At 47.4% G+C, this 23,815-nt stretch overlaps 1 protein-coding gene across 1 annotated transcript in view; it reads left to right on the plus strand.

Moving 5' to 3' along the window:
- Positions 1–23,815, plus strand: part of PLEKHG4 (pleckstrin homology and RhoGEF domain containing G4) — a 165,706-nt gene that overhangs the window by 18,476 nt on the left and 123,415 nt on the right. Inside the window, exons 2-3 of the mRNA XM_030581850.1 lie at positions 15,628–15,825; positions 19,645–21,853. Coding sequence (XP_030437710.1) covers positions 15,628–15,825; positions 19,645–21,853 — 2,407 coding nt within the window. The remainder of the gene's footprint in view (positions 1–15,627; positions 15,826–19,644; positions 21,854–23,815) is intronic.

Genomic DNA, 23,815 nt, shown 5'->3' on the forward strand with positions numbered 1-23,815 from the left:
CTCCTGGCTGGCCTCAGTGAGGTCGGTCGGGGGCACCTGGGCAAAAATGGGAATGACTCCAGGTCATTCTCTTCTTTAAGTTTTGTCTAATGGAGTTTCAGTCCTGCCTGGAATATCTTCTGCCTCAGGCTACTCTCCCAGTCAGCAGCACCACGCGGTCGCGCCTACCCCAGCCTACCCATTGCTACCAGGGCTCACAATCAGATACTTAAACCTCTACATTTTGCTGCAAATAAAAAAATTAAGCTGCCGTTTAGAAGTGTCCCCCAACATACATATCCTGGGGCATTTTGTATTTTACTAGTGTCAACCAAAGGCCCACACACAAATAGAGATTCAGTCCTGCCTGTGCTTCTATCCTAGTGCTTATCACAGATTCCCATTTTCAGCTATAGGCTGAGCAAGTGCAGAATGGTGGTTCACTCTGCTTTGCTGTAAGCCAACCACTCTCCCCTCTGCCCTTTGATCTCTGCTTGCAGAGGCAATAAAGTCAATGTTGTTTCAAATTCATGCATTCTTTTTATTACTTCATCACACAAATGGGGGGAAAACTGCCACGGTAGCCCAGGAGGGGTAGGAGAGGAGGGAAACAATGGGTGGCATTGTTGCAGGGGAACCCCCTAGAATGGCATGCAGCTCATCATTTCTGTGGGATGTCTGGGGCTCTGACCCGGAGCGGCCGTTTGCCTCTCTGGTTCTTTAATAGGCTTGTCTGATATTCTAGGCAGGACTGACTCTCCATTAGACAAAACTTAAAAAAGAGAATGACCTGGGGAGTCATTCTCATTTTTGTCCAGCCGCCCCCGACCAACCTCACCGAGGCCAACCAGGAGCACCCATGACAGCAGCAAACAGTACAGTATGACTAGTAACCATCTTTGCTAACTTGCAAAGGCCAGGGGATGCTGCTCTGTAGCACTGCAGTACTGTGTCTGTCAGCAGCATCCAGTAGACATACGGCGACAGTGAAAAAAGGCTGAACAGGCTCCATGGTTGCCATGCTATGGTGTCTGCCTGGGCAATCCAGGGAAAAGGACGCGAAATGATTGTCTGCCATTGCTTTCACGGAAGGAGGATTGACTGACAACATTTACTCATAACCACCCGCGACAAATTTTTGGCCCCACCAGACATTGAGATCTCAGCCCAGAATTCCAATGGGCGGGGGAGACTGCGGAAACTATGAGATAGCTATGGGATAGCTACTCACAGTGCAACACTCCGTAAGTCGACTCTAGCCTCGGTACACGGACGCACACCGCCGAATTAATGTGCTTAGTGTGGCCGCATGCACTCGACTTTATACAATCTGTTTCCAAAAATTGATTTCTGTAAAATTGGAATAATCTCATAGTGTAGACGTACCCTTAGAGTAGAGAATCAAGTAGCTCACACCAGCCCCTACTGAGTTACGCTACTGACAGAGCAGTGGTTCTGAGAGGCAAGGAGAGATTGCCAGAATAAGGAGACAGCATAGGTAAATTGGGCACTACTGTTGGGCAGTTTGGTTGCTGGCTGATAGGAATGCATCTACTGGGCTAAATAGTCAAAAGATGGCAGGTCTTTGCCAATCAGAATCCTCAGGGGATCTAACAGACAGAAAGTGAATGCTGAAAATCCACTTGTCTGAGTGCTTAAATTTACACAACCTGGTGTACTATCAGCCAGGCATATGCTGTGGCACCCAAAATCTCCTCTCGCTTATACCAGAGGAACTCCCCTGACTTCAATGGAGTTGAGCTGGTATCACCATGACCAACGACAGTTTGCAGTGTGCTGGGAAATGTTGGAAGATTTCCACGGGACAGCTTTAATCACACTTCTGCTCTGCTCTTCTTTATGTGCTCCTTGTGTGAACACCAACAGAGCTGGTGGTGTGAGGCACTTGTGTAATATGTGATCATCCCCAGTACGACCTTATAGACTGGGTATGGGGACCTGAGGTTAGGCCTGTGACCTGGATGTCCTAGGAAAGCAACACAAAGACGAAAATGCTTAATTCTAAGACTGTAGTCTCACTGTGTGGTTCTGATGACTTAACCAGGAGGGTTATAGTGAAACGATATTTCTCCATATTTTCTCACTGTATTTCTCCTTTGGTTACATGCCTCCTGTAGCTGGCATTCTCTTGGGGCAGACTCTTAGAGTTAGGTTTAAACCATTGCAGTGTCTGTTGAGCTTGATCCATGCCAGGGTGGATTTGATTTAAATCAGTCAGGAAGATGCAATTTAATCATGGTTTTCTACATAAAAGTACATTCTTGTTGGTTGTTATAACCTTAATACATATTCTTTACAACTCAGAGATGTAGGTTTCATTTTTAGAAGGTACACACTATACATTTTTAAACAGTGATTTATTTTGAAAACTTTTCAGATTAGTTTTACAGCTATATCAGAAAATGAATGATTGGTTATTTCATTTACCAAAGGTAATTGAAGCAGATGTTTATGAAGTCATTGGGAGGTGAACTATCTCCAATTCAACAGGTTAATCATTAATATTTGGAGGATTTTCTTGCCATTCTGCATTAGGGGGAGAACATCACCAGACAGGCAAATTTAAATTGTTTTATTTAACTAAAACAACAAGGTTAAGTATTCTGGATTTTTTTTCTTCAACAGCAAACATATAACATATTAACAAAACAAGCATATGTCCCTCACTTCTCACATTTATCTTCAGACTTATTCTCCTTGTCCAGATCTATTCCTCCCCCAACTATCTTCTATTCATTGAACTTTTTGAAACTTTGCACTTTTAGAGAGAGGTTTTAGAGGGATTGACTCTGTACACAAATTTGCAGAGGGACAATAGGGTTGAGGTCTGCTGTTTCTCACCTCTATACATTATTTATTTATTTAAAAACATTTTTGCTGTTAACAAGTGTGTTGTTGCCGGAGACACAAATCCACAGTTTGAGAACTGCAAAACTAAGCATCTCTGATGGTATCTTCTACACTGAACTCTGAGTCCCATTGGGTAGATAGAAAGATTAACCTACATAATCTATACAGAAGCCCCTGGAACCCCATAAGATTTGGTCCCTAATCTTTGAACTGTTGGAACTCATTTACAAAACTTTTCTTAAACATTACATGAATATATTGTCTCATACTATAGAATTAGAATTTATAATCCATATTCCAGGATGAGATGTCTTTGAGCTATAATGTATCTTAATTAAAATTATCTTTAGATAGGTTTTTCCCCTCAAAACTCATTTTATCAAAAAATCAGATTTTTTTTAATTAAAAAAAAATTGATTTTTATCCACCTTGATTCATGCTTCATGGCTGTGGATTCTTTCAAACTTGTGCTGCCTCTCAGACTGTTTACCTTTTGAATAAGGTTCTTCTCATACTCTCAGGAGACTAGTATGCAGGCCCGTTCATGGATGAAAGAAAAAAATGCCTGTGAAAGTATTTATTTGTGTGTTTGAGCTTCATAACCACCCACATTTTGGCATCCATCTCTTCTGTGCACAAAGATGCCTTTTAGAAATCACTCGTTAAATCTCCGCCCTTCTTTGATATGTATGGAAATAATGGAAATGCATGAGACTGCTTTTGTTCAAACAGGCTATAAAGGGCGTATCTCTGGGGCTATATTTATTCCTTTCTGGCTAGGAGTTAAGTGAAAGCAATCCACTCAGTTTATCACTGAGTTAGCTAGCTTATTGGCATGTGTTTCTAACACTGTATTTGAGCATGGGAAAGGTTTTCATCCAGTTCATGTAAGTCCTGAACAGCAGGCCCTAGGAGAAGGAGAACTTGAGCTCATGACTATTCATAGGATCATAGGATTGGAAGGGACCTCGAGAGGTCATCTAATCCAATCCCCTGCACTCATGGCAGAATTAACGTGTTTCTTTCTTTCCCAACAAGTGGTCATGCAAAAGTCATAGAAAAGTTCTGACAAAGGGTTATGTGTTAATGGGCAGGTTTTCCAGAGAGCTCTGCACCCTGCAGCTCCCATTGTTTTCAGTAGGATCTACTGAGTGTGGAGCATGTTTGAGTGTTCCGATTCTTGTGGCCAGAGTTTCAAAGCACTTTGGGTTCTGGTGTTAGCTGCAAAGTTGGGTGAACCTGAACTGAGTCTGGCTAGAGAACACAGTTCATGGTGAGGTGACACAGCATTGCTCAGTGCTCAAGCAGCTCCGTGGAGTTAGAGGAATATGACTCCTGGGAATGGAGGAGCACAAGTGGCTGGAGCAGCAGAGGGCTCGTCTCATGAGGAATCAGCTGACCATTCTCCTTGTGCTCTAGGGATGAGTTACCAGGGTTCTTCTGGGTTGGAAATGTCTCCGTGAGGCTGATCCTTTCCTGCAGCCTGCACCCCATATATGGGCTCCCAGTGTTTGGGATCCACTGTAGCATCTCTTGTCATTTGAGATCCAGTGATAGGCAACCAGAGGGAGGGGCCCTAGGAAGCCATCCCTCCCCTCCTAGGGTTGCCACTTTGTTTATTAGTCTGATGGGGCTAGCTCCTTTCCCCTATGACATTGTGACATTAACATTACAATATTGTGACATTGCGTCAGTATGTCATAATGATTCATAGAGTTTAGGGCCAGAAGGGATTGTCAGATCATCTGATTTGACCTCCTGTATAGCACAGCCCTTACATTTCACCAGGGCTGGTGCAAGGATATTTTGCGCCCTAGGCAAAACTTCCACCTTGCGCCCTCCCCCGTCCCCAAGCCCTCGCCGTGAGGTCCCCCCCCCCGCAGCAGCTCCCTCCCTCCGCCCTGAGGTGTCCTCCCTGCGGCAGCTCCCCACCCTCCACCCTCCGCCCTGAGGCACCCCCACCCTGCCCCAGCTCACCCCTGCTCCGCCTCCACCCCGAGCACACCATGGCTGCTTCACTTCTCCCGCCTCCCAGGCTTGCGGTGCCAATCAGCTTAGGCATCGCAAGCCTGGGAAGTGGGAGAAGTGAAGCAGCCACGGCATGCTCGGGGAGGAGGCGGGGCAGGGGTGAGTGGGGGCGGGGAGTTCCCCTGCATGCCGCCACCCCCCTTACTTGCTGCAGGCAGCCCTCCCCGCACTCCCCTGCCCCAGCTCCCTCGGTCTAAATGCCGGCGGCAACCGAGGCGGCCAAAGATCCGGCCGCTGCAGTCACTGCCGAAGAAAATGCCGCCCCCCAAATCCTAGTGCCCTAAGCGACCGCCTAGGTCGCCTAACTGTTTGCACTGGCCCTGGATTTCACCCAGTTACCCTTGTGTGGAGCCCCATAGCTTGTGCACTAAAACATGTCTTTCAGAAAGGTATCCAGTCTTAATTTCAAGACTTCAAGAGATGGAGAATCAATCGCTTTCCTTGGTAGTTAGTTCCAGAGCTTACCACCCTCTCTGTTAAAAATAGTTGTATTTCTAATTGAATTTGTCTGGCTTCAGCATCTCGCCATTGGATCTTGTTATGCCTTTGTGTGCCAGAGAAATGCATATAATCATGTAACACAATTATTTAAGTGCTCGCTGATGTGAAGATAAAGTTTCTGGCACTGCTTAGTCATTTTGCTGGTGGATTATCTTCCCTTTTTTAGCACAGGCATTTTCCAATCTGCTGGAAGATGCTCCCGGATGGGTATTTGAGTTCAAGGTGATGGATATTGTGTAAAACTTGCTGAAACTGTGTAATGCTCCTGGCTAAAAGATGTTAAAAATGAGCCGAAAGTTTATGCAGTGCCAAGCTGATATAAATGAAGTCCTTTTGTTTTGCTCTGGTTTCCCTGTCTTGTTGCTCCCTGGAGATTGCTCACAAACATTAAAGTCTCCTTCCCCTTGGTTCTAGGCCTTGGTCAGAATGATTGTGTTAGTGCTTCCTGGCATGTCACACACTGTGCTGAAATCTGGAGCTGGGAACAAGTGTAGGGTTGTAATTAGTAGTAATGGGATGAAATCAAACCAGGGCAATAATACTTGCTGGATAGGAGGGAAAAAAATCCTAACAGTGAAATCTGTTGGACCACAGAATCTTTCTAGAAGTCTACTAAGGAAAGAAATGGATGCCCTATCGTTTGGGTCATTTCAAAGTGGAACTTGGAATCTAGTCACAATCCTGCATGAGTTCAATGGAGGTGGACTTATTATTGACAGTAAGATTGCAGGAATCTCACTCTATGTGAGACTCTGGGGCCCAGAATGACTGTTGAGTCAACGTGAAGTGATGGAAGCAGCTACAAGTGTGGCTGAGAGCTCTTTTGTTCAGAATATCTCTAGGCTGAATCATCAGTGGGTTTTGTGGTCTGTAAGCATCCACTTTACACTGGTATACAGCGACAGTAAAGCATCTGTGCCATGCCAAGAGTCCTCGACCATGATAATATTGGAGGTAACTCCTCCAGTCGCTACCCTTACTACAGCTAATTTGTATGCAACAATTTCATTGGTTGTATGAGGGAAACGCCATCTGCTGTGCCCATGCACCCAACTGCCACACACACAAATCTCCTCGAACAAACCTCTCAGACACAAATCAACACAGCCACCCACACAAGACCAGCAGCACAAGAATCCCAAACATACACAGCCCCTTATGACAGCACACACTCCTCATTCGCCATTCTCACAAATTCACACAACTCTCCCAGCACAACCCCCTCAGACACAAATCAACACAACCACTCAACAACAAAAACACAGCCAGCACAGTAACCCCAAACATCACGCTGAAGCCCAGAACGTCTGTTGAGTCAGTGTGAGCGATGTTCAGAACATCACCAGGTTCAAACATCACGTGGCCCTGGGCGAACCAGATGGGATGTTGGAGTTAAAAGGCTCCGTGGTGGTAGGACCATGATGGCTGCTCAGGGGAGACAGTAACAGTTCCATGGAGGTAACAAAGAGGTGCTTGTGCATCTCCGCTAGGGGGCAGCTCGGTGCACAACCCTTGGGAATATGTACAACATTGCTCACTACTGCACAGGGCATGGAAACCAGAGCCCCTATTTGTGGCTTTTTTTACACACGTGGCTTTACGAATTACACCTGTGTGACAGCCAGCCTTTCAGGGACTAGTGATTTAATAAATCGTCTCCTGTCTCTAACTTCTGTCATTCTATCACTTGCGATATGACAGTTCTTATGACTCCTGATTTTAGAAATATACGTGTCCCACTTGACCGCTAAATGGAGGGCACGTCTCTAGCCTGTCACTGTGCTCTCATAGTGTAAGGGTGATGGGCTCTACCCTGGGCATATCACGTGAGCCATTCTCAAATAGAGTGACCTTTGAGGCATTGTGGGAATTCTTTAGAAAACAATGGAATGGGGAACAAAATTAGGTAGTGTTAAGTTGCACTAACATTGTATAAAGATTATCATTGTAGTCTGGCATTTCAAAAGCGTGAGAGGCCTTGTCTGTGCGCAGAGCTGCACCAGTGTAACCAAAGGCGTTTCCAAAACCCACTCAGCTGGGCTGTGAGGAGCTGCAGTTCCTCTTTCTGGCTGCTGGAGGGCGCTGTGGAGCATGGCTGCTTATTTTCCTCCCCTCTGGCTCCAAGCAGCCAGGGGGACAGAAGTTGGAGGGGAGTTCCAGTCCTCCCAACCAGCACCCACCATTGAGCTCAGCCACCCAACACCCCCCGCCCTGCCCAGCACCCACTGAGCTCAGCCTGCCAGCACCCACCCCTGCCTGCCCCAGGCAGCCCAGGTCCCCCCCTACACACTAAGCTCAGCCATCAGGCAGCCCAGCCCCCACTGATCTCTGCACCAATCACCCCCCCGCCACCCATACCATGCCATCAGGCAGCCCTAGCACCCACTGAGCTCTGGTCTTTGCCCAGAAAGAACTGAGAATTTGAAAATACAAAAGCCAGAGATGAGGGATACAGGCAAATGCTCGAAGTGGTTAGAGGCCCCAATCTCCTCATCCCTTTGTTTTGTGTTTTACTGCAGGTCAAGAACAAATCATGGCAAACTAACCTAACAGCAGCTTTCTCTGGCAGAGTAACAAGTCTTATGGATGGCGGGGGGGGGGGGGGGGTTTGGTGGGGGAGTGGTAGATGTGGCATATCTTGACTTTAGTAAGACTTTCGATCATAGGCACCAACTTCCCTTCTAGACCCCCACCCCTGGCCCCGCCTCTTCCCACCCCTGCACTGCCCTCGCCCCATCCCCATTCCATTCCTTCCCCAAAGTCCCCGCCCCACCCTGCCTTTTCCCACCCTGCCCTGCTCCCTTCCTGCCCCCATTCCACCCCCATCACCCAACCAATATTGATATAGCAACTGGAGAAAAACATCCAGGGCCCAGTGTCAGAGCTGTGCGAATGACAGTCAGGAGGGTGCAAAGCCTCCTACCCACTGATGTCGCTCCCCATGTGGCTGCTCGACCTGGTGCCTTGCATCAGTCCTTCTGGGTTTGACAGTGCTCCGTGGGGCAGGAATGCCTTGACTTACCCCGTGTGCATTTGGCTGGAGCTTGGAAGCCCTGCATTCATTCTCTGCACTGGATAGAAGCTCATGCCATGCCCACAACTGTATGCAGACAGGAGGCAGGATATTTGGTTCTCCAGGCTCTTAGGCAACCATACATTCTTGTTTCCACCACTGCAATCCCCTGGCATAGCCCTTAAGGACACACATGCAGATCTGCAGGCAGGACAGCCCCTGGGATTAATGTAGCATAAATTGTGCTATAACGAACAGCAGCTCGCGCTGTAGAATCCCTTGTGCTGTGGCTCTGTGCAGCCTCGTGCTAGGGCAGTTTTCAGATACTGCATGCCTCTCGGGTTGAAGGCACAGGGCTTTGCAACCATGTGCAACTTGTCGCATTATCACATGCTGATTGCTGGGGTGTGCCAAAAACTGCCCAGTGCAAAGTATGCCAGCAAAAGGAACATGGGTGCAGCTGACTGGCTGATACCTCTGGTAGTCATCCCTTCTCTACCTTAGAACAACTCTGCAGCTTGTTTCTGGCCACAGAGATGAACAGCCCCGGTCTGCTTTTCTTTGAAGTGGGAAGATATTGGTTGATGAAACCTTGTGCCACGTATTAAATCCAAAGGCCCTCGGCCTGCCTGTGCCCAGTGGAGAGGCATGTTAGGGGAAGTACTTGACTTTGGCAGCAATCCTGGAAAAGCCCTTCTTGAGTAGAATCATACCTGTCATCTGGAAGCCCAGGCTGCTTCCAGTCTGTTCTGCTCTTCACTTCCTGGCAGATGTTGCAGTCGCTGTCTGCGTTTGGGCATGGCGTTGCGATGCTTTTTACAAAGTGCTGAGGAACTGCATACTGAGAACATGTACAGAAGTGGGACGTTGTGTCCGAAGTGCATTCTGGAAAGCAAGTGCCTCGTCTTAATTTGGTTCGAATTAAAGCAAAGACTGCAAGCTAATCATTTCCAAGTGTTTGTTTTTCTGCAGTGACTGTAATGATCATCCTGCATACTGTCCTGTAACAGCTTCCAAGGCTGCAGCGTCAGTACCAAGCTGGGAGAGTGGATCGGCCACATGTGGAAGTGATTTACTCTCATTTCGTTTTGTGGAGCGCCGCTTTGCTGTGTGAGCTGCATTATTAGCCAGCTGCAGAGCAGTCAGGCTTGTGGCTGAGTGTTGGCTGTGTGTGGCTTGAGCTGGGTTGTGGTAGCACATTGTATCAGTGCTTCTCTGGTGGCCCACGGCGCTTTGCAGGATGGAAGCATAGCAACCATATTCTCAAAGGACGTGAGCACCCACATTTCCAGCTGAGCTCAACAGCAGCTGTGGCTGCACCTCTGAAAACTCAGACCTGACTCTGTAGTACTCGGACTGCAGATACAGCCTTCCATGTGTGCATGGATTCTGTGCTTTCATCCTAAACCTACAGGCAGGCTGAAGCAAAACCCTATGAGAGAGGTGAACTGCTCTTGTTTATCTCATTGGGAAGCTAAATTGCCAACACTGGGCTTCAGAGTTAAGTATGAGCTACAGAATTTAACAGCAGACCATTTTAGCAAAAACATATAGTGACTCTGGGACTGCAAGCCAAGCATGGGTAAAACATCAGCTTGTCGTCTTCTCCCTTCTGCCCCTAAGCATTGGTACCTCCAAGTGAACAGTGGAGGCTGTGGACTTACATCTGTTCTCTGTAGAGTGCTCTCTTGGAAACTGATGGTTGCTGAAATTAGAGCTGATTGGAAAATAAGTGAAACATTTAGATTTTGTTGAAACAATGAACACCAAAAAAAATCTCAGCAGAAAACTCAAAAACTGTAAAAACCTCCAGTTTTCAGACAAAATGTTTCCGTTTTTACTCTTTGGCTGAGGCCAGGGTAGTGCGAGGGGTCCATGGAGAATGACACTAAACTTGGAGCTGGGGACACCTTGCTGCTTTCTCCATTATTTCCATTTCTCTCTCTTCTCTGTCCATTGTTGTGCTGGTCTCTCCTCTCTATTATTTCCTAGTCTCTGTATCTTTCCCTCCTTTTCCCTTTGTGCATTTCTCCCCATGCTCCCCACACCTTGGAGTCTACATGTGCACGAGCAGCGTTCGGTGAGGGGTCGACGCTTGTGGAACTGAGAGCCGGGCTGTGGCCAAGTGTGAGTTCTGACCTCTCCCTTCTTACTTTGCTGAGCAATTCAGGCGCAGGCGTGTGTGCTGCTTGGTCACAAAACAGCCTAGGGGCTAGAGCCACAAAGGGACTTAGGAACCTTACTGCCACTTTAGGCACATTAAGTCCAACATTTAGACACCGCCGAGATCCTCAGAACCATGATTCACCTGCCTCTTAATGCTGTAGGTGCCTAAATTCCCTAAGAACCTTCCTTTCTACCAGTAAAGTCTCCATGGCACCTCGTTTTGGCTGGTGGCCGTATGCAAAACCACCTAATTCCTAATGCCAAAGAGCGGCTGGTGCCTAGTTCACACCTAAGTCTCGATGGGATTCACACTGGGCATTGCCCTGCCTATCTCACTTGTGGGCCCAATCCAGCAGGTGTGCTCAGATCATGCCTAACCTGCATGCTAGACAGTAGTGCCCACCTATGGGGTAGGTGTTGCAATGCTGAGCATAGTAATGTGTATTCACCCCTAACCCTGCACAGAGGGGGCATGGAGCAGCTGGCATTGCTGCTCGCTCCCCTCCTCTTCACACCCCTATGGGACTGGGGTGGGGAGGAGGAGGAGCAACTCTCCTTTTTTCTTAACCCCAAACCTGGCTGGTGCCTGTGATGTTTGCTGGAGCAGCACAAGGCAGGAACTGCACTGCTCACCGGCTTAACCTTGTATTTTAGACACACAATAATGACCCCTTTCAGCCCTTCGTGGAGGCTGTTTCCTCAGACCCCTCTGAGGTAGGTAGGCGAAACCAGCAGAATCCCCTCATTCCCAGGGTGGAGAATTGCTGTAATGAGCAGAGTGAATTGGCTGCCCCAGAGAGATCGTTAACCCTTTAAACACTTCAGCTGATTGCAGCTGTCATGTATTTACTCAGGAAGGTGCAGCCCTGAGGCAGCATCTGGTTTTCAGTGAAGTTCTGCTTTCGACTCTGACTCCCAGTCTGGCTTGACTGACCCACAAGAGATGATGGAGGATGTGCCCAAGGCCCTGTAGTGAGTCTGGGACCCAGCAGGATCAGGACATGCCATCCTGCAGATGTAGCACTTACCACTACATGCCCCCCTGCCTCTCCTGCCCCGGGCTTCCCAAATGGACTCCTAGAATGGCTTTAGTTCTACCCACAGTGCAGTGCCTCATACACGGGGCAAAGCTTATCTCAGGAGCTGCTCCAGATCCATCGCGCTCAAAGGGCCAGTGGCTGAGTGGAACTGCAGAGAATGCTAGAAGGTGCTGTTGCAGCAATCAGTGTGTTAATTAGTTAATCCCTGTTTGTGCCATATAGGGTGACCAGTTCACCTCACTAAAATAGCGGGACACAGTGGGATGCCATCAGCCCCACCCACAGTCCACTCCCACTCCTCCCAGGCTCCGCCCCCACTCTGCCCCAGATCCCACCAGCTTGGCCCCCCGACCATGCCCTTCCTCATCCCCCAACCTGCCACTGACTTCCTGCGTCCCTCCTCAGTCCCCCACCCACTGCTTGCCTCCCCACCTGCTGGCCTGCCGCTCGCCTCTTCACCCCCCTGCCCGCCACTCACCCCTACAGCGCTAACTTTCCCTCTGCTGGGTGGGTGCTCGCCCACCCCCTGCCTCTTCCCGCCCCTGCACCGCTCTCACCCCACCCCATTGCACCCCCTTCCCCCAAGTCCCCACCCCTGCCCTGCCTTTCCTTCGCCTCCTTCCCTGAGCGCACCGTGTACCTGCTCCTCCCCCCTCCCTCCTGGAAAGCGCTAAGCGCTGTCAAACAGCTGTTAGGTGGCGGGAAGTGCTGGAGGGGGGAGAAGGAGGTGAGGAAGGGGGAGCTTGGCTGCAATGTTTCCCTGTGGATGCTCCAGACCCGGAGCACCCACAGAGTCAGCGCCTCCCTCCCGCTCGCCTTCTTACCTGAATATCGGGACAAATGGCGTCCCAATCGTACATTGATCAGGACACGGGACAAAGGGTTAAATATCAGGACAGTCCTGATTTTATCGGGACATCTGGTCACCCTAGTGCCATAGGATCATTAAGGTTTCCTACTTAAAACTGAGACTCAGGAAATGTCAGTGTTAAAGGCTGGATTTGTAAACAAGCTAGGTGCATGCTTACTACAGTTGCACACTCAAATCAGGTACCTATGTGTGCACGTGCCCAGAAACAGCCATTTGTGAATGTAACTGCCTGTTAGGTGCATAATTGTGGGTACTCTTTGTGTCCCTATATTGCTTAAAACCAAGTCCCCAAAATCAGACGGAGGACTGGGAAGATTAACTACATCTTTGTAACATATCTTACAGGCCTGTAAACCTAACTTCAGTATCAGGCAAATTGCTGCAAACTATTGCAAAGAACAGAATTATCAGGTATAGAGATAAATACGATATGTTGGGGAAGAGTCAACATGGCTTTGTAAAGGGAAATTATGTCTTGCCACTGTGTTAGAATTCTTTGAGGGTGTCAACAAGCCTATGGACAAGGTTGATCCAGTGGATATAGTGTACTTGGACTTTCAGAAAGCCTTTGTCAAGGTCCCTTACCAACTACTCTTGAGCAAATTAAGAAGTCACGGGATAAAAGCGAAGGTCTCCTCACGGATCAGTAACTGGTTAAAAGATAGGAAACATAGGGTAGGAATAAATGGTCAGTTTTCACAATGGAGAGAGGTAAATGGCAGGGTCTCCCAAGGATCTGAACAAGGACCTGTGCTGTTCAATATATTCATAAAGGAACTGGAAAAGGGGGTAAACAGTGAGGTGGGTAATTTTGTATTGTCTTCAAATTTTGCCAAGATAGTTAAGTCCAAAGCTGACTATGAAAGGTTACAAATGGATCTTATGGAACTGGGTGACAAAATTGCATTTATCAACATTGAATTTCATTTGCTAAGTAATGCACATCATAAAAAATAATCCCAACTATACGTATAAAATGATTAGGTCCAAACTAGCTGTTAGCAGTAAAGAAAGAGATCTTAGAGTCATCATGGAGAGTTCTCTGACAACATCTGCTGTATATGCAGAGGCAGTCAAAAAAGCGAACAGCATGCTAGGAACCATTGGGAAAGGGATAGATAATAAGACAGAAAATATCATAATGCCACTATCTAAATCCAAGGTACACCCATACCTTGAATACTGTGTGCAGTTCTTGTAACTCCATCTCAAAAAAGATAGATTAGAATTGGAAAAGGTCCAAAGAAGGGCAACACAAATTATTGGGGTATGGAACAACTTCCCTGTGAGGAGAGATTAAAAGGAGTAGGACTGTTCGGCTTAGAAAAGAGATTCTAAGGTGGGATATGATAGAGGTCTATAAAATCATGACTGGTGTGGGCAGAGTGAATAGGGAAGTGTTATTTACCTCAGAACACACGAACCAGGGGTCACCCAATGAAATGAGCAGGCAGCAGGTTTAAAACAAACAAAGGAAAGTATTTCTTCACACAACACAGTCAACTGGTGGAACTCGTTGCCAGGGGATGTTGCAAAGGCCAAAACTATAACTGGGTTCAAAAAAGATTTAGACAAGTTCATGGAGGACAAGTCCAGCAATGGCTACAAGGCGAGATGATCAGGGATTTAACCCCATGCTCTTAGTGTCTCTAAACTGCTAGAAGCTGGGACTGAATAACAGAGGATGGGTCACTCCAAATTGCCCTGTTTTGTTCATTCCTCTGAAGCATCTGGCAGCAGCTGCCGTCTGAAGACAGAAAACTGGTTTAGATGGACCATTAGTCTGACCCAGTATGGCCGTTCTTACCGTCTTATGTTTAGCTAAGGATGTTGCTGCTGAAGCCACAGGGCTCTTTGTCCAGGATATCAATGCTCTCTGCACCCCGTGAGAGACAACTGGTCTGTATGCACTCCCATGTTTTGGTGTTTAATGTTTATCTCTGTATTAGTCCTACACAAGGAACTGAGTGGATCCCTTCCCCCTCACAAATGCAACTCCTGCGGGCTTTTGGAGATCGATGTAACTAAAGGGAGGTGAAGACATATTATCTTTATTCTGTGTTTGTACTGTTGTTTAAACAACACTGACAATGTGCAATGGCTATTTTCTGTGCATTTATTTCACTAAAGACGGGATAATATGCATGGTGGATTTTTGTAACATTATCAAGGGGTTTTGACTCAGTGCCCATGTTAATAATTGTCTTGTGAAGACTTCCATAGAGCTGCAGGAATGGTATGAGTGTGAGAATAATGGAAGTGCCATCACTGAGCAGTGCACGTTTGTGTCTTTAGAAAGAAGGGAGATCCCACTCACATACCCCGGAATAGGATCTACAGGGAGTAGCTCGCATTGTAGAGACTCTCCCACTGCCGTGGCAGCTCTTTGGCCACCAAGGTCCCCTGGGAGCCAAGCACCTGCTCAGTACTTTGAGGGAGTTATCTGAAAAAATCAAAATGACAAACAGTTTGGCCCTCTAAGTGCTATTCAATAGCACATACAAAACAACTTCTCCTCCTGAGGCATCTGACACACTGTGCAACATCATTAAAATCACCAATGACTCCACATGGCTACACCTGTCCTGCTGCACGTCTACTTTTCAAACATGGGGAGAGGGTGGGGTTAATGAGCATGGGGAGTGGGTGGGGTTAATGAAGGCTCTCTTTAGCCCTCGGAGGTATGAAACACCGGCCTGTACACACCTATGTGCTGAGTGGAGCTTCCAAATGTGGCGTGGTTGAAAAGGTGTTTGAAACTTGGGCCTGCAGATCCACACGCCCCACTTCACTGATGTGCGGCAATAACACGTTAATTGCAGCCCCACCCGACTCAGTAGGGAGAAGGATTTGCTGTGTTAGCTGGATGCTGTGATGATCTCAGAGCCGTGTGCAGCTCTCTGTTATGTGCGCGCTTCACTCACGCACTGGGGGAGCTTATTTTAAAGACTATTTTACATGAAAATTCACATAATAAGGAAGTTTACAAGGACTTAAGTTCATTCTTCCTCTTCCTCCTTTGCTTGAGAGGCCCTACATCCTGCAGGGGCTGCACCCCAGGAGTTCTGGGGGTCCTTAGCATGCTATCCCCGCTGTTCTCTAGGAGGCGAGGTTGGGACATGCGGCATACTGGTGCCATTAATGTTCTCTCTCGACAGGACTCCGAATCACTGGACAGGTGCATACAGAGTACCTTATCCGTGCTCTACCCTCCATTTGAGGCCACAGCAGCCACGGTTCTGTGCCAGGTTTTTGACGTGGTGGAGAAGACGTACTGCGGGGATGGACTGCGCTACCTCATAGATTTCCTGATTCCAACAAAGCACATCTTGCAGTGCATTCAGCAGGATGCCTGTGTAAGTATCGCTCCCGCCCAGAGGCCTGTGTACAGCTCCTCAGGAGGCTTTTCTTGTAGAAAAAGCAACAAGCAGTGCTTGTGGCACCTTAGAGACTAACAAGTGTATTTGGGCATAAGCTTTTGTGGGTGAGAACCCACCTCATCAGATGCATGAAATGGAAAATACAGGAGCAGGTATAAATACATGAAAGGATGGGAGTTGCCTTACCAGGTGTCAGGTCAGTCTAGCGAGACAATTCACTTAACAGCCGGATACCAAGGGAGGAAAGATAACTTTTGAAGAATAAAAAGAATAAATGGACACAAATCTGACATCAGGAATCATAACATTCAAAAACCAGTTGGAGAACACTTCAGTCTCTCTGGTCACTCAATAACAGACCTAAAAGTGGCAATTCTTCAACAAAAAAAAACTTCAGAAACAGACTCCAACATGAAACTGCGGAATTGGAATTAATTTGCAAACTGGACACCATCAGATTAGGCCTGAATAAAGACTGGGAGTGGTTGGGTTATTACAAAACCTAAACCTATTTTTCCCAATACTGATTTCCCCCTAATGTTACTCACACCTTCTTGCCAACTGTCTGAAATGGGCCACTCTCATTACCACTTCCAAAGTTATCTTTCCTCCCTTGGTATCCTTCTGTTAAGTGAATTGTCTCGTTAGACTGACCTGACACCTGATAAGGCAACTTCCATCCTTTCGTGTATTGATTCCTGCTCCTGTATTTTCCACTTTATGCATCTGATGAAGTGGGTTTTAGCCCACGAAAGCTTATGTCCAAATAAATGTGTTAGTTTCTAAGGTGCCACAAGGACTCCTCGTTGTTTTTGCTGATACAGACTAAGATGGCTACCACTCTGAAACCTTGCAAGGCACTGTTTTCTTGTAGCATTAGTCCATAAAAGTGCTGGCAAAAAGTATCATTAATGTATTTCTTTATGTTTATAGTTAGTTTATAGTATGTGAACAGGCAGATCGACAAGAAATGGTTGAGGATTAGTTATTGAAACCTACATTCCAGAAACCAGAAGTGGGCTGGTGCCTTTGTTGAGCGCATAAACATAGGCCTTGAATGAAAGGACTGAAGGGAGTTTTAGCTGAGTCTCTTTCTGAACCTTTTCTGAGGTACACCCAACTGGAATATGGTAGTTTCTGTTCCCTAGAGTCTCCTCAGTGATACGGAGTAGGAAGCCAGATTCTGCTGCTGGCGGGAGAACACTCTGGATTAAACGTTGCCAGTCGGTGTTTTGCCCAGAACTCCCACTCCTTGTTGTTGGTTGCTGGAATGTTCCCAGACTCAGTAGCCTCGAGGAGTCACATTACATTGCTGCTACTATAATGCCAAGATTAGCATTTTCCAGCGTTGCCAGCGCTAAGCATTCAAAAATCATGAGTCAGGCCCTCCAAAGTTATTAGATTGGCTTAAAAATCATATGATCTTTTTAAAAAAAATACACTTTTTTTTCCTTTGTCTTCTGGATTCTGAGCCTTTAGGGTGCACTTGGGTCACATTTTCAAGGTTTTCTCTGCCACCAGGAGGGCTAGAAACTTCTTATTTAAGAAATGAAAGCTGAGATTCTGGTGTGATCACTCGCCTCCAGGAGTTGGAGATTTAAGAAAAACAACAAATATCATGAGAATTGCGATGAAATTGCAAATGTTGGCAACACTGTAAATGTTGGGCCTGATTGTTAGTGGTCTCCAGCTGGTGTGTGTGCAATCTCGCACATGTACTTTGCACTGTCACACTTGTAAGTGATCCATTTGTCAGTTCGTGAAAATTGTGATTTGCATGTGAAAATGCACAGGGGCTGCAATCTATTAGCTGGATGTGCAGGTGTTCCTGCTTGAATGTACTTGTGCAGGTTTGCACATCTAACGTTGCACACACAGAGGTGCAGGCCAGGTTGTGATCTGTAATAGAGTGTACAGGCTCTTTGAGATTTATGGGGAGCCCTCCCGGTTCAATAATCCCCTGTTCCAGATTTGCCCATAAAGACCCTGTGAAACAGGAGATGTGGTCCCTGAAGGGCAGGCAGTGGTTGCAGGAAGGTTTATAAAGAAGCTCCACCTTCAGAGCTCAGCTTTTGGGCCCAAGGCTGGGGCAGGTTGGGCTGCAGTTCCCCTCCCAGTCAGAGGGAAGGAGCGGCTAACTCTTGGTGAGCTCAGCCAGTCGTTCTTTGAGAACAAGGCCTGCTGGGATATGTAGTCCACATGGTAGTAATAGTCAGACTCTAGAGTCTGGCAGAGCATGTTGGGAAATAAGGGCAGATAATGAGAGTTCCTCAGGGTGAGTGAGAGACCTTGTGGCAGCCCCCTGGGACTTGCTGCTGTGCAGTGCCTGTGGGGCAGCCCCCCTGAACAAACGCCTGGCACTGCTGCCTTGGCAAGTCCACGGCAAAGGAAGGGACTTCGGCCCCTGCTGCAGGCAGCTGCTCCCCTCCAACTGGCTGCCTTCCCGCTTCCCACCTCCTGGGGGAGAACAGCCAGTCCGGCTGCCGGTGCTCCTGCCCAACTGGTACCAAGGAGATTTGGGTAGGCAAGCGGGACGACTGAGAGGAGCCGCATAGCTCCGGGGCCGGCTTTTTGCCCTCCTCCCCCAGCCCTCCCACTGACAGTGGGTTGGCACCTTCCTCCCACCTCCTCTCTGTGCTGCACCCTGGGAAGTGGCAGAGGAGGAGCCCTGTTGGAGCTGCTCCAGCCTGGCAGTGGTGAGTGCCCCAGGGCTGCTCTCCCAGGCCTGGAGGTGCAGTCTGCACCATGCAGAGCCTCCACAGCTGCAGGAGGAGCAGGGGTGGCGCTGTAAGCCAGGGGCAGATTGACTGACTGGGGCTGGGGTGCGTAATGAGTGGAGGTCGGTGTGCAGGGGACGCAGGCACATCATGCTGCATACAAGAGCTGGCTTGGCCAAACCAATTATCATACACGGGAGGGTTGGTAGGGGAGATTCAAATATCAGGAGACAGACCAAAAATCTATGATTAATTCCCAGCTCAGAACCACTCGTGGCAGCTGGAGGGTATTTTCCCAGAGCCTGTTGATAGGTGGCTGGCTACCATCCCTCCTGCTAGAAGCCCCGCTGTGCTCCCTACATTAGCGCTCCTTGTACTCTTTCGAGTGAGATCTTGGAAAAGTGAGATCTTGGAAGAGTGTTGCCATTTTCCTAATATAATAAAAATACTGTAATGATAAATAATTAATAATAAATAGTGTGTAATAAGCATGTCATAAAAACAAATTTTATATTTCCAAGATCGTGCTTTTATAATTTATACTCAGGTACAGGAGAAAATCCCTGGAAATATTCATTTTTAAGAGGGGGTTCACGAGACTTGACGTGCTAGTTCACAGGCTGTTAAAGTTTGGGAACCACTGCTCTAGGATGTGGGAATCCTTCTGTTTTCTAAACCCAGCTTCTCTGTGCCCTTGTCCAGGTCACTTCATATCTTTGTGCCTCATTTCCCCCATCTTTAAAACGGGGATAATAATTGTGCACGAGGCCACCTTGCAACATGTTAATTCCTTATGCTTAACCATCTGTTCTGCCTTGTATGTAGCTGTGAAACTCTGAGTACCTTTCCCAGACCTGAAAAAGAGCTCTGTGTAGGGAGAAAGCTGGTCTCTTTCACCAACAGACAATGGTCCAATAAAAGATATGACCTCTCCCACCTTGTCTCTCTCATATCCTAAGGCCAACACAGTACAGCAACACTGCAAACTGTAATAGGGAGCCAGTCATCTTTTCTGTCACAAAGACTGTGGTGACTTCTTTCTATCACTGGTGCTGAAATGCTTTTCTCCTCCCCATAGGTTCAGTACTGTGGATTGCTGTTCCACCATGAAGGCTGGCCCCTCTGTATCCATGAGAAGATTGTAGTCCAGCTGGCCTCCATAGACTGGCGAACCTTAAAGCCTGGTGACTTCTACCTGCAGGTGGTGCCCTACCTAAAGAAGTCGCCACGAATAATACTGAAATGTTTGGCAAATGACAAACATAATGTAGAGGAAGTTGTGGTCCCAGAGGTCTCCTACACCTCTATTTTTTCTGTGGAATGGTTGGAGTCCATCAATGGAGAGCGGATGGGTACAGCGCTGGAAAATTGTTTACTAGCCTCTGATGATAAAATATTCCGGGTTCCCTGGGATAAAATCGTCAATCCTGAATTTATTGATAAACCAAAAATAATTGAAAATAATATCACAGCTCTCAAAATGGCTAAAGAATCTTCAAATTTGTGCTTCCCAATGGAGCATCCCAAATGCAACTCACCTGCTCCTGGACCTCAAGCTTTGCTGGAGCAAGAAGTGATGCAGGACAATATGGTCATTAGCAGGACTACTCAGGAATCAGCTGACCCCATTGTTAATGGTATGAGTCCTGTGCCCCTGGAGGACTCTGAAAGCGACCCTGAAGGAGAGTACGTAGAGCTCACGGAAGTTTCATTGCCAAGATTTGGGCCACAAGTGGGCTCCTTAACCCAATCGATCGCCTTAAATTCTAGAACTCAGCCCAGACCAAGAGTGAATATCTCTAAAGACAAACACAGGCTTATTGTCCTTCGGGACAGTAGCACATGTTCAAAGAACTTGGTTTGTTCATCACTCATACAAAAGCAGCACGGTCAGATGGACACACCGAGGGCCTCTTATTCAGGGGCTCATGAAAATGGAATTCATTTGGAAAACAAAATGATGCGACGTGGTGAAGTGTTACCAAAATGTCAGCTGGAATCAAATGATCCTGGCAGCGTGGGGAATGCAGACTCTAACTTTCACACAGCTGCATCTGCAGCCAGCAGTGCAGAGAGTTCATCCTCCATGAGGCAAGGGGCACACAGTGAGCACACGATAGACTGGAGATATGCAATGTGCAGTTACAATGATGTTTGTGCTGGAGACAGTGCTGAATGCAAGGAACAATTAGTAGAGACTCCTGGAAAAATGGAAGCTGAAAATGATAGGGCAGAAACTGGGAAAGAAACCACAGAGCCAAGCCCAGAAGCACTTCCATTTAATGCTGCTGCTAGGGAGGGAATGCAAAACCAATTCAGAGCCCATGACCACAGTGACAGCACCCGGGTGCATTTTGCTCCGGTTTCTGTCACGGGACATTCCACAGCAAACTGCAGACTTGAGGAAGACTCTGGCATTCAGATTACATCTGAATCCTCAGGTCTGACAGAACAATGCTTCCGTTCATCAGTGGATGTGCCAGATAGAATTGTAGAACACAATCACTGCAGTAATCCGCTAGCAGAACATCGTCCTCCGTTAAGTCAACCTCCAAAGTTGAACCAAGGACAAGCAGACCAGTTAGGAGAGTTAGGCAGTGGAGTTAGTGTTGAGGAAGTCTGCAAAGAGACTGATGAACCAACATTCACTGGGAACGAGAAGCAGAATAGCCATACGTACTCCTCTGCTGTTGACAGGGGGGTGGATGGATACTTGCCACAGGACAAAGGACAGGAGGTCATGGGCTGTACACAACAGAAAGTAGAAGAAGCCAAACTACTCCAAACTTCTGGGCTAACAGAGAACAGACAGACAGCAAAATGGCTAGATAACAATGGCACAATGGTAGGAGTACATACAGAGCGCTCGTGCCAAACTGAAACCAAAAGGGATAGAGAGAAATGTGAGGAGAAACAAAGCTGTGTGGAAATCCAGTGTCACAAAAGTGTAGCGAACTCTGTGCTATTGCAAACCCCAGCAGAAGGAGTTGGCCTGGAATGTGTGGCAGGACAGGATTTGCAAGGGGGTCTGGAGAACAAACAAGGTGCTGCTGAACAAGAGAGATCATGCAGAAGGACCATCCTAAAGGCTGGACATGAGTCGGCAGCCTTGGAAACTCTAGACATGCTGAAACCCAAAGCAGGGGAACCGGAGGCCACACTGCCATCTTGTCCACCTACGGATGGAGATAATACTAAGAGGCCAATGCAGCTGGCTGAATGGAGCAGCAATACAAAACCCACCCCTTCCAAGCAGGAAGCAGCTTCTCAGGATTCACCTTCTAAAGGTAAGCATCTGTCCTCTGTATTTGAGACACATACGCACACAGAGAGAAGGGCCCAGACAGCCTACCCCTGACAGGCAGCGGCCCTCCTGGAGAAAAAAAATTGGCAAATGTTAAACACTGTTTAAATGCTAATTATATTTGTGCATTTAGATGAGCCTATGGCTGAGAGAGGATTCTGGAAGCATTTACCTTGGCACTATGAATGTACTCTGGCAGGAGAGGCATTATTCTCACCCAGAATCACTATGGCCTGGGGTTGTCATCCTACATTCAAGTGGGCATAGTGTGGGTATTTTGTCCAACACAACATTGCCAATCTTTAAAGCCCTTCCGTTGACCAGGTAATCCCCACTTCCCATGGTAATGTGCGCTTAATAAATATGCACAATAGAAATGTGTAATAATCATAGAAGATTAGGGTTGAAAGAGACCTCAGGAGATCATCTAGTCCAACCCCCTGCTCAAAGCAGGACTAACCCCACTAAATCATCCCATCATAACAGAATGTATATTATTCTGACCCTTTCATAATTGAAGGCCAGATCTGGGAGGTTACCTGGGGCAGAAGGCTACAGCAGAAAAAGGCCACAGGAAAACAGATAGGCTTTTTAATGTGACCTGAACACCAGATTTGGACTCTGGTGAAGTAATGTAGAAAGCAAATCCTAGTACTGAGGACCCCCACTGAAAATGCCCTCTCTCCAACTCACTTATGATTAAACTAGCAGGCTGTTAGCCTGAGTAGCCTGGCTAATCGCAACGTTTCAGATGGGGAAGTGAAGGCACAGTGAAGTTAAGTGGCTTGACCCAAGTCACACAGTGTTTCAGTGGCTGAGCTGGGATCAGACCCCAGATCACCTGACATCCAAGCTTGTGCATTAATGAAATCACAATCCTTCCCACAGAGGAAACTGGCCACGCAGGTAAAATGTCAGGCTCCTGCATAAGGTTATATGGATGTAGTGTCTATTCAGACAGATTGCAATGCTCGAGTCATAGTGTCTTGAGAGTTAGCAGAGCTACAGACCTATCCGTGCAGTTCAAATCCTCCAAAACATTGTATGGGCACAGGACACTCCAGTTAGACATCTCTAAGTCAAGGAAAAATTAGCAGGGGCCAGAATAGTAGAATTAGAGAACAGTTGAAAGGCAGTGGGAAATAGACCATGAAACTGCATTAGCTAGAGCTCACCTGACCAAATCTAAAGAGACAGATCTTGTGGGGTCTCAGTAGACAGTTGGGAGCTTCCATGCAGTGCCTGTACTGTAGACACAAAATTCCCACCTTCCTTTTGTTGCACTACAGCCATAACTGAGGTGTGGGATCTGGATACAAGCATAGTTGTTGTTACCTGACTGTTCCATGTCCAAAAGTTGCAGTATAGTCCGGGCCTAATTACATCCCTGTAATTGGGCTAACGTCATACCCTATGTCTCTTGGACTGGCCATGTCTACATTGCAATCGAGAGGTGTGATTGCAGCATGTGTAGACGTAGCTAGATCAAAGTTAGCTCTAGTAACAATAGCAGCGAAGCCGTGGCAGCGGGGGCTGGTGCCAGGGGGCTTGTCCTGCCCTCTTAGGACCCTGGGTATGTACTTGCACAGCTGCCGCCCATGCTGTCCCAGCTTCAGTGCTAGCTAGATCAAAGCTAGTTTGGGTATATCTACTGGCGCTGCAGTCACACCTCCTGATTGCGGTGTAGACATATCCACAGCTAGGGTGTGTCAACACTAAAGCATCAGGACACACTGGGACAGAGCTGGGTTTCCTGGCAGTTATAGGTGTAGAGAAGATTGGGCCTCAGTGTTCGTGAAAGTGACGTATTGACAGCTAGGGAAACCAACTTGCTCTACCTGTTGTTCTGGTACATTGTGGGTGAGTTCCCCCTGACAGTGCTACCCCACTAATGAACATCAGTCCTGACCAGACACACCCACACAAACAATAGGAGTTCACTTCC

This window comes from Gopherus evgoodei, chromosome 12 (assembly GCF_007399415.2).
Source record: "Gopherus evgoodei ecotype Sinaloan lineage chromosome 12, rGopEvg1_v1.p, whole genome shotgun sequence".
NCBI lineage: Eukaryota > Metazoa > Chordata > Testudines > Testudinidae > Gopherus > Gopherus evgoodei.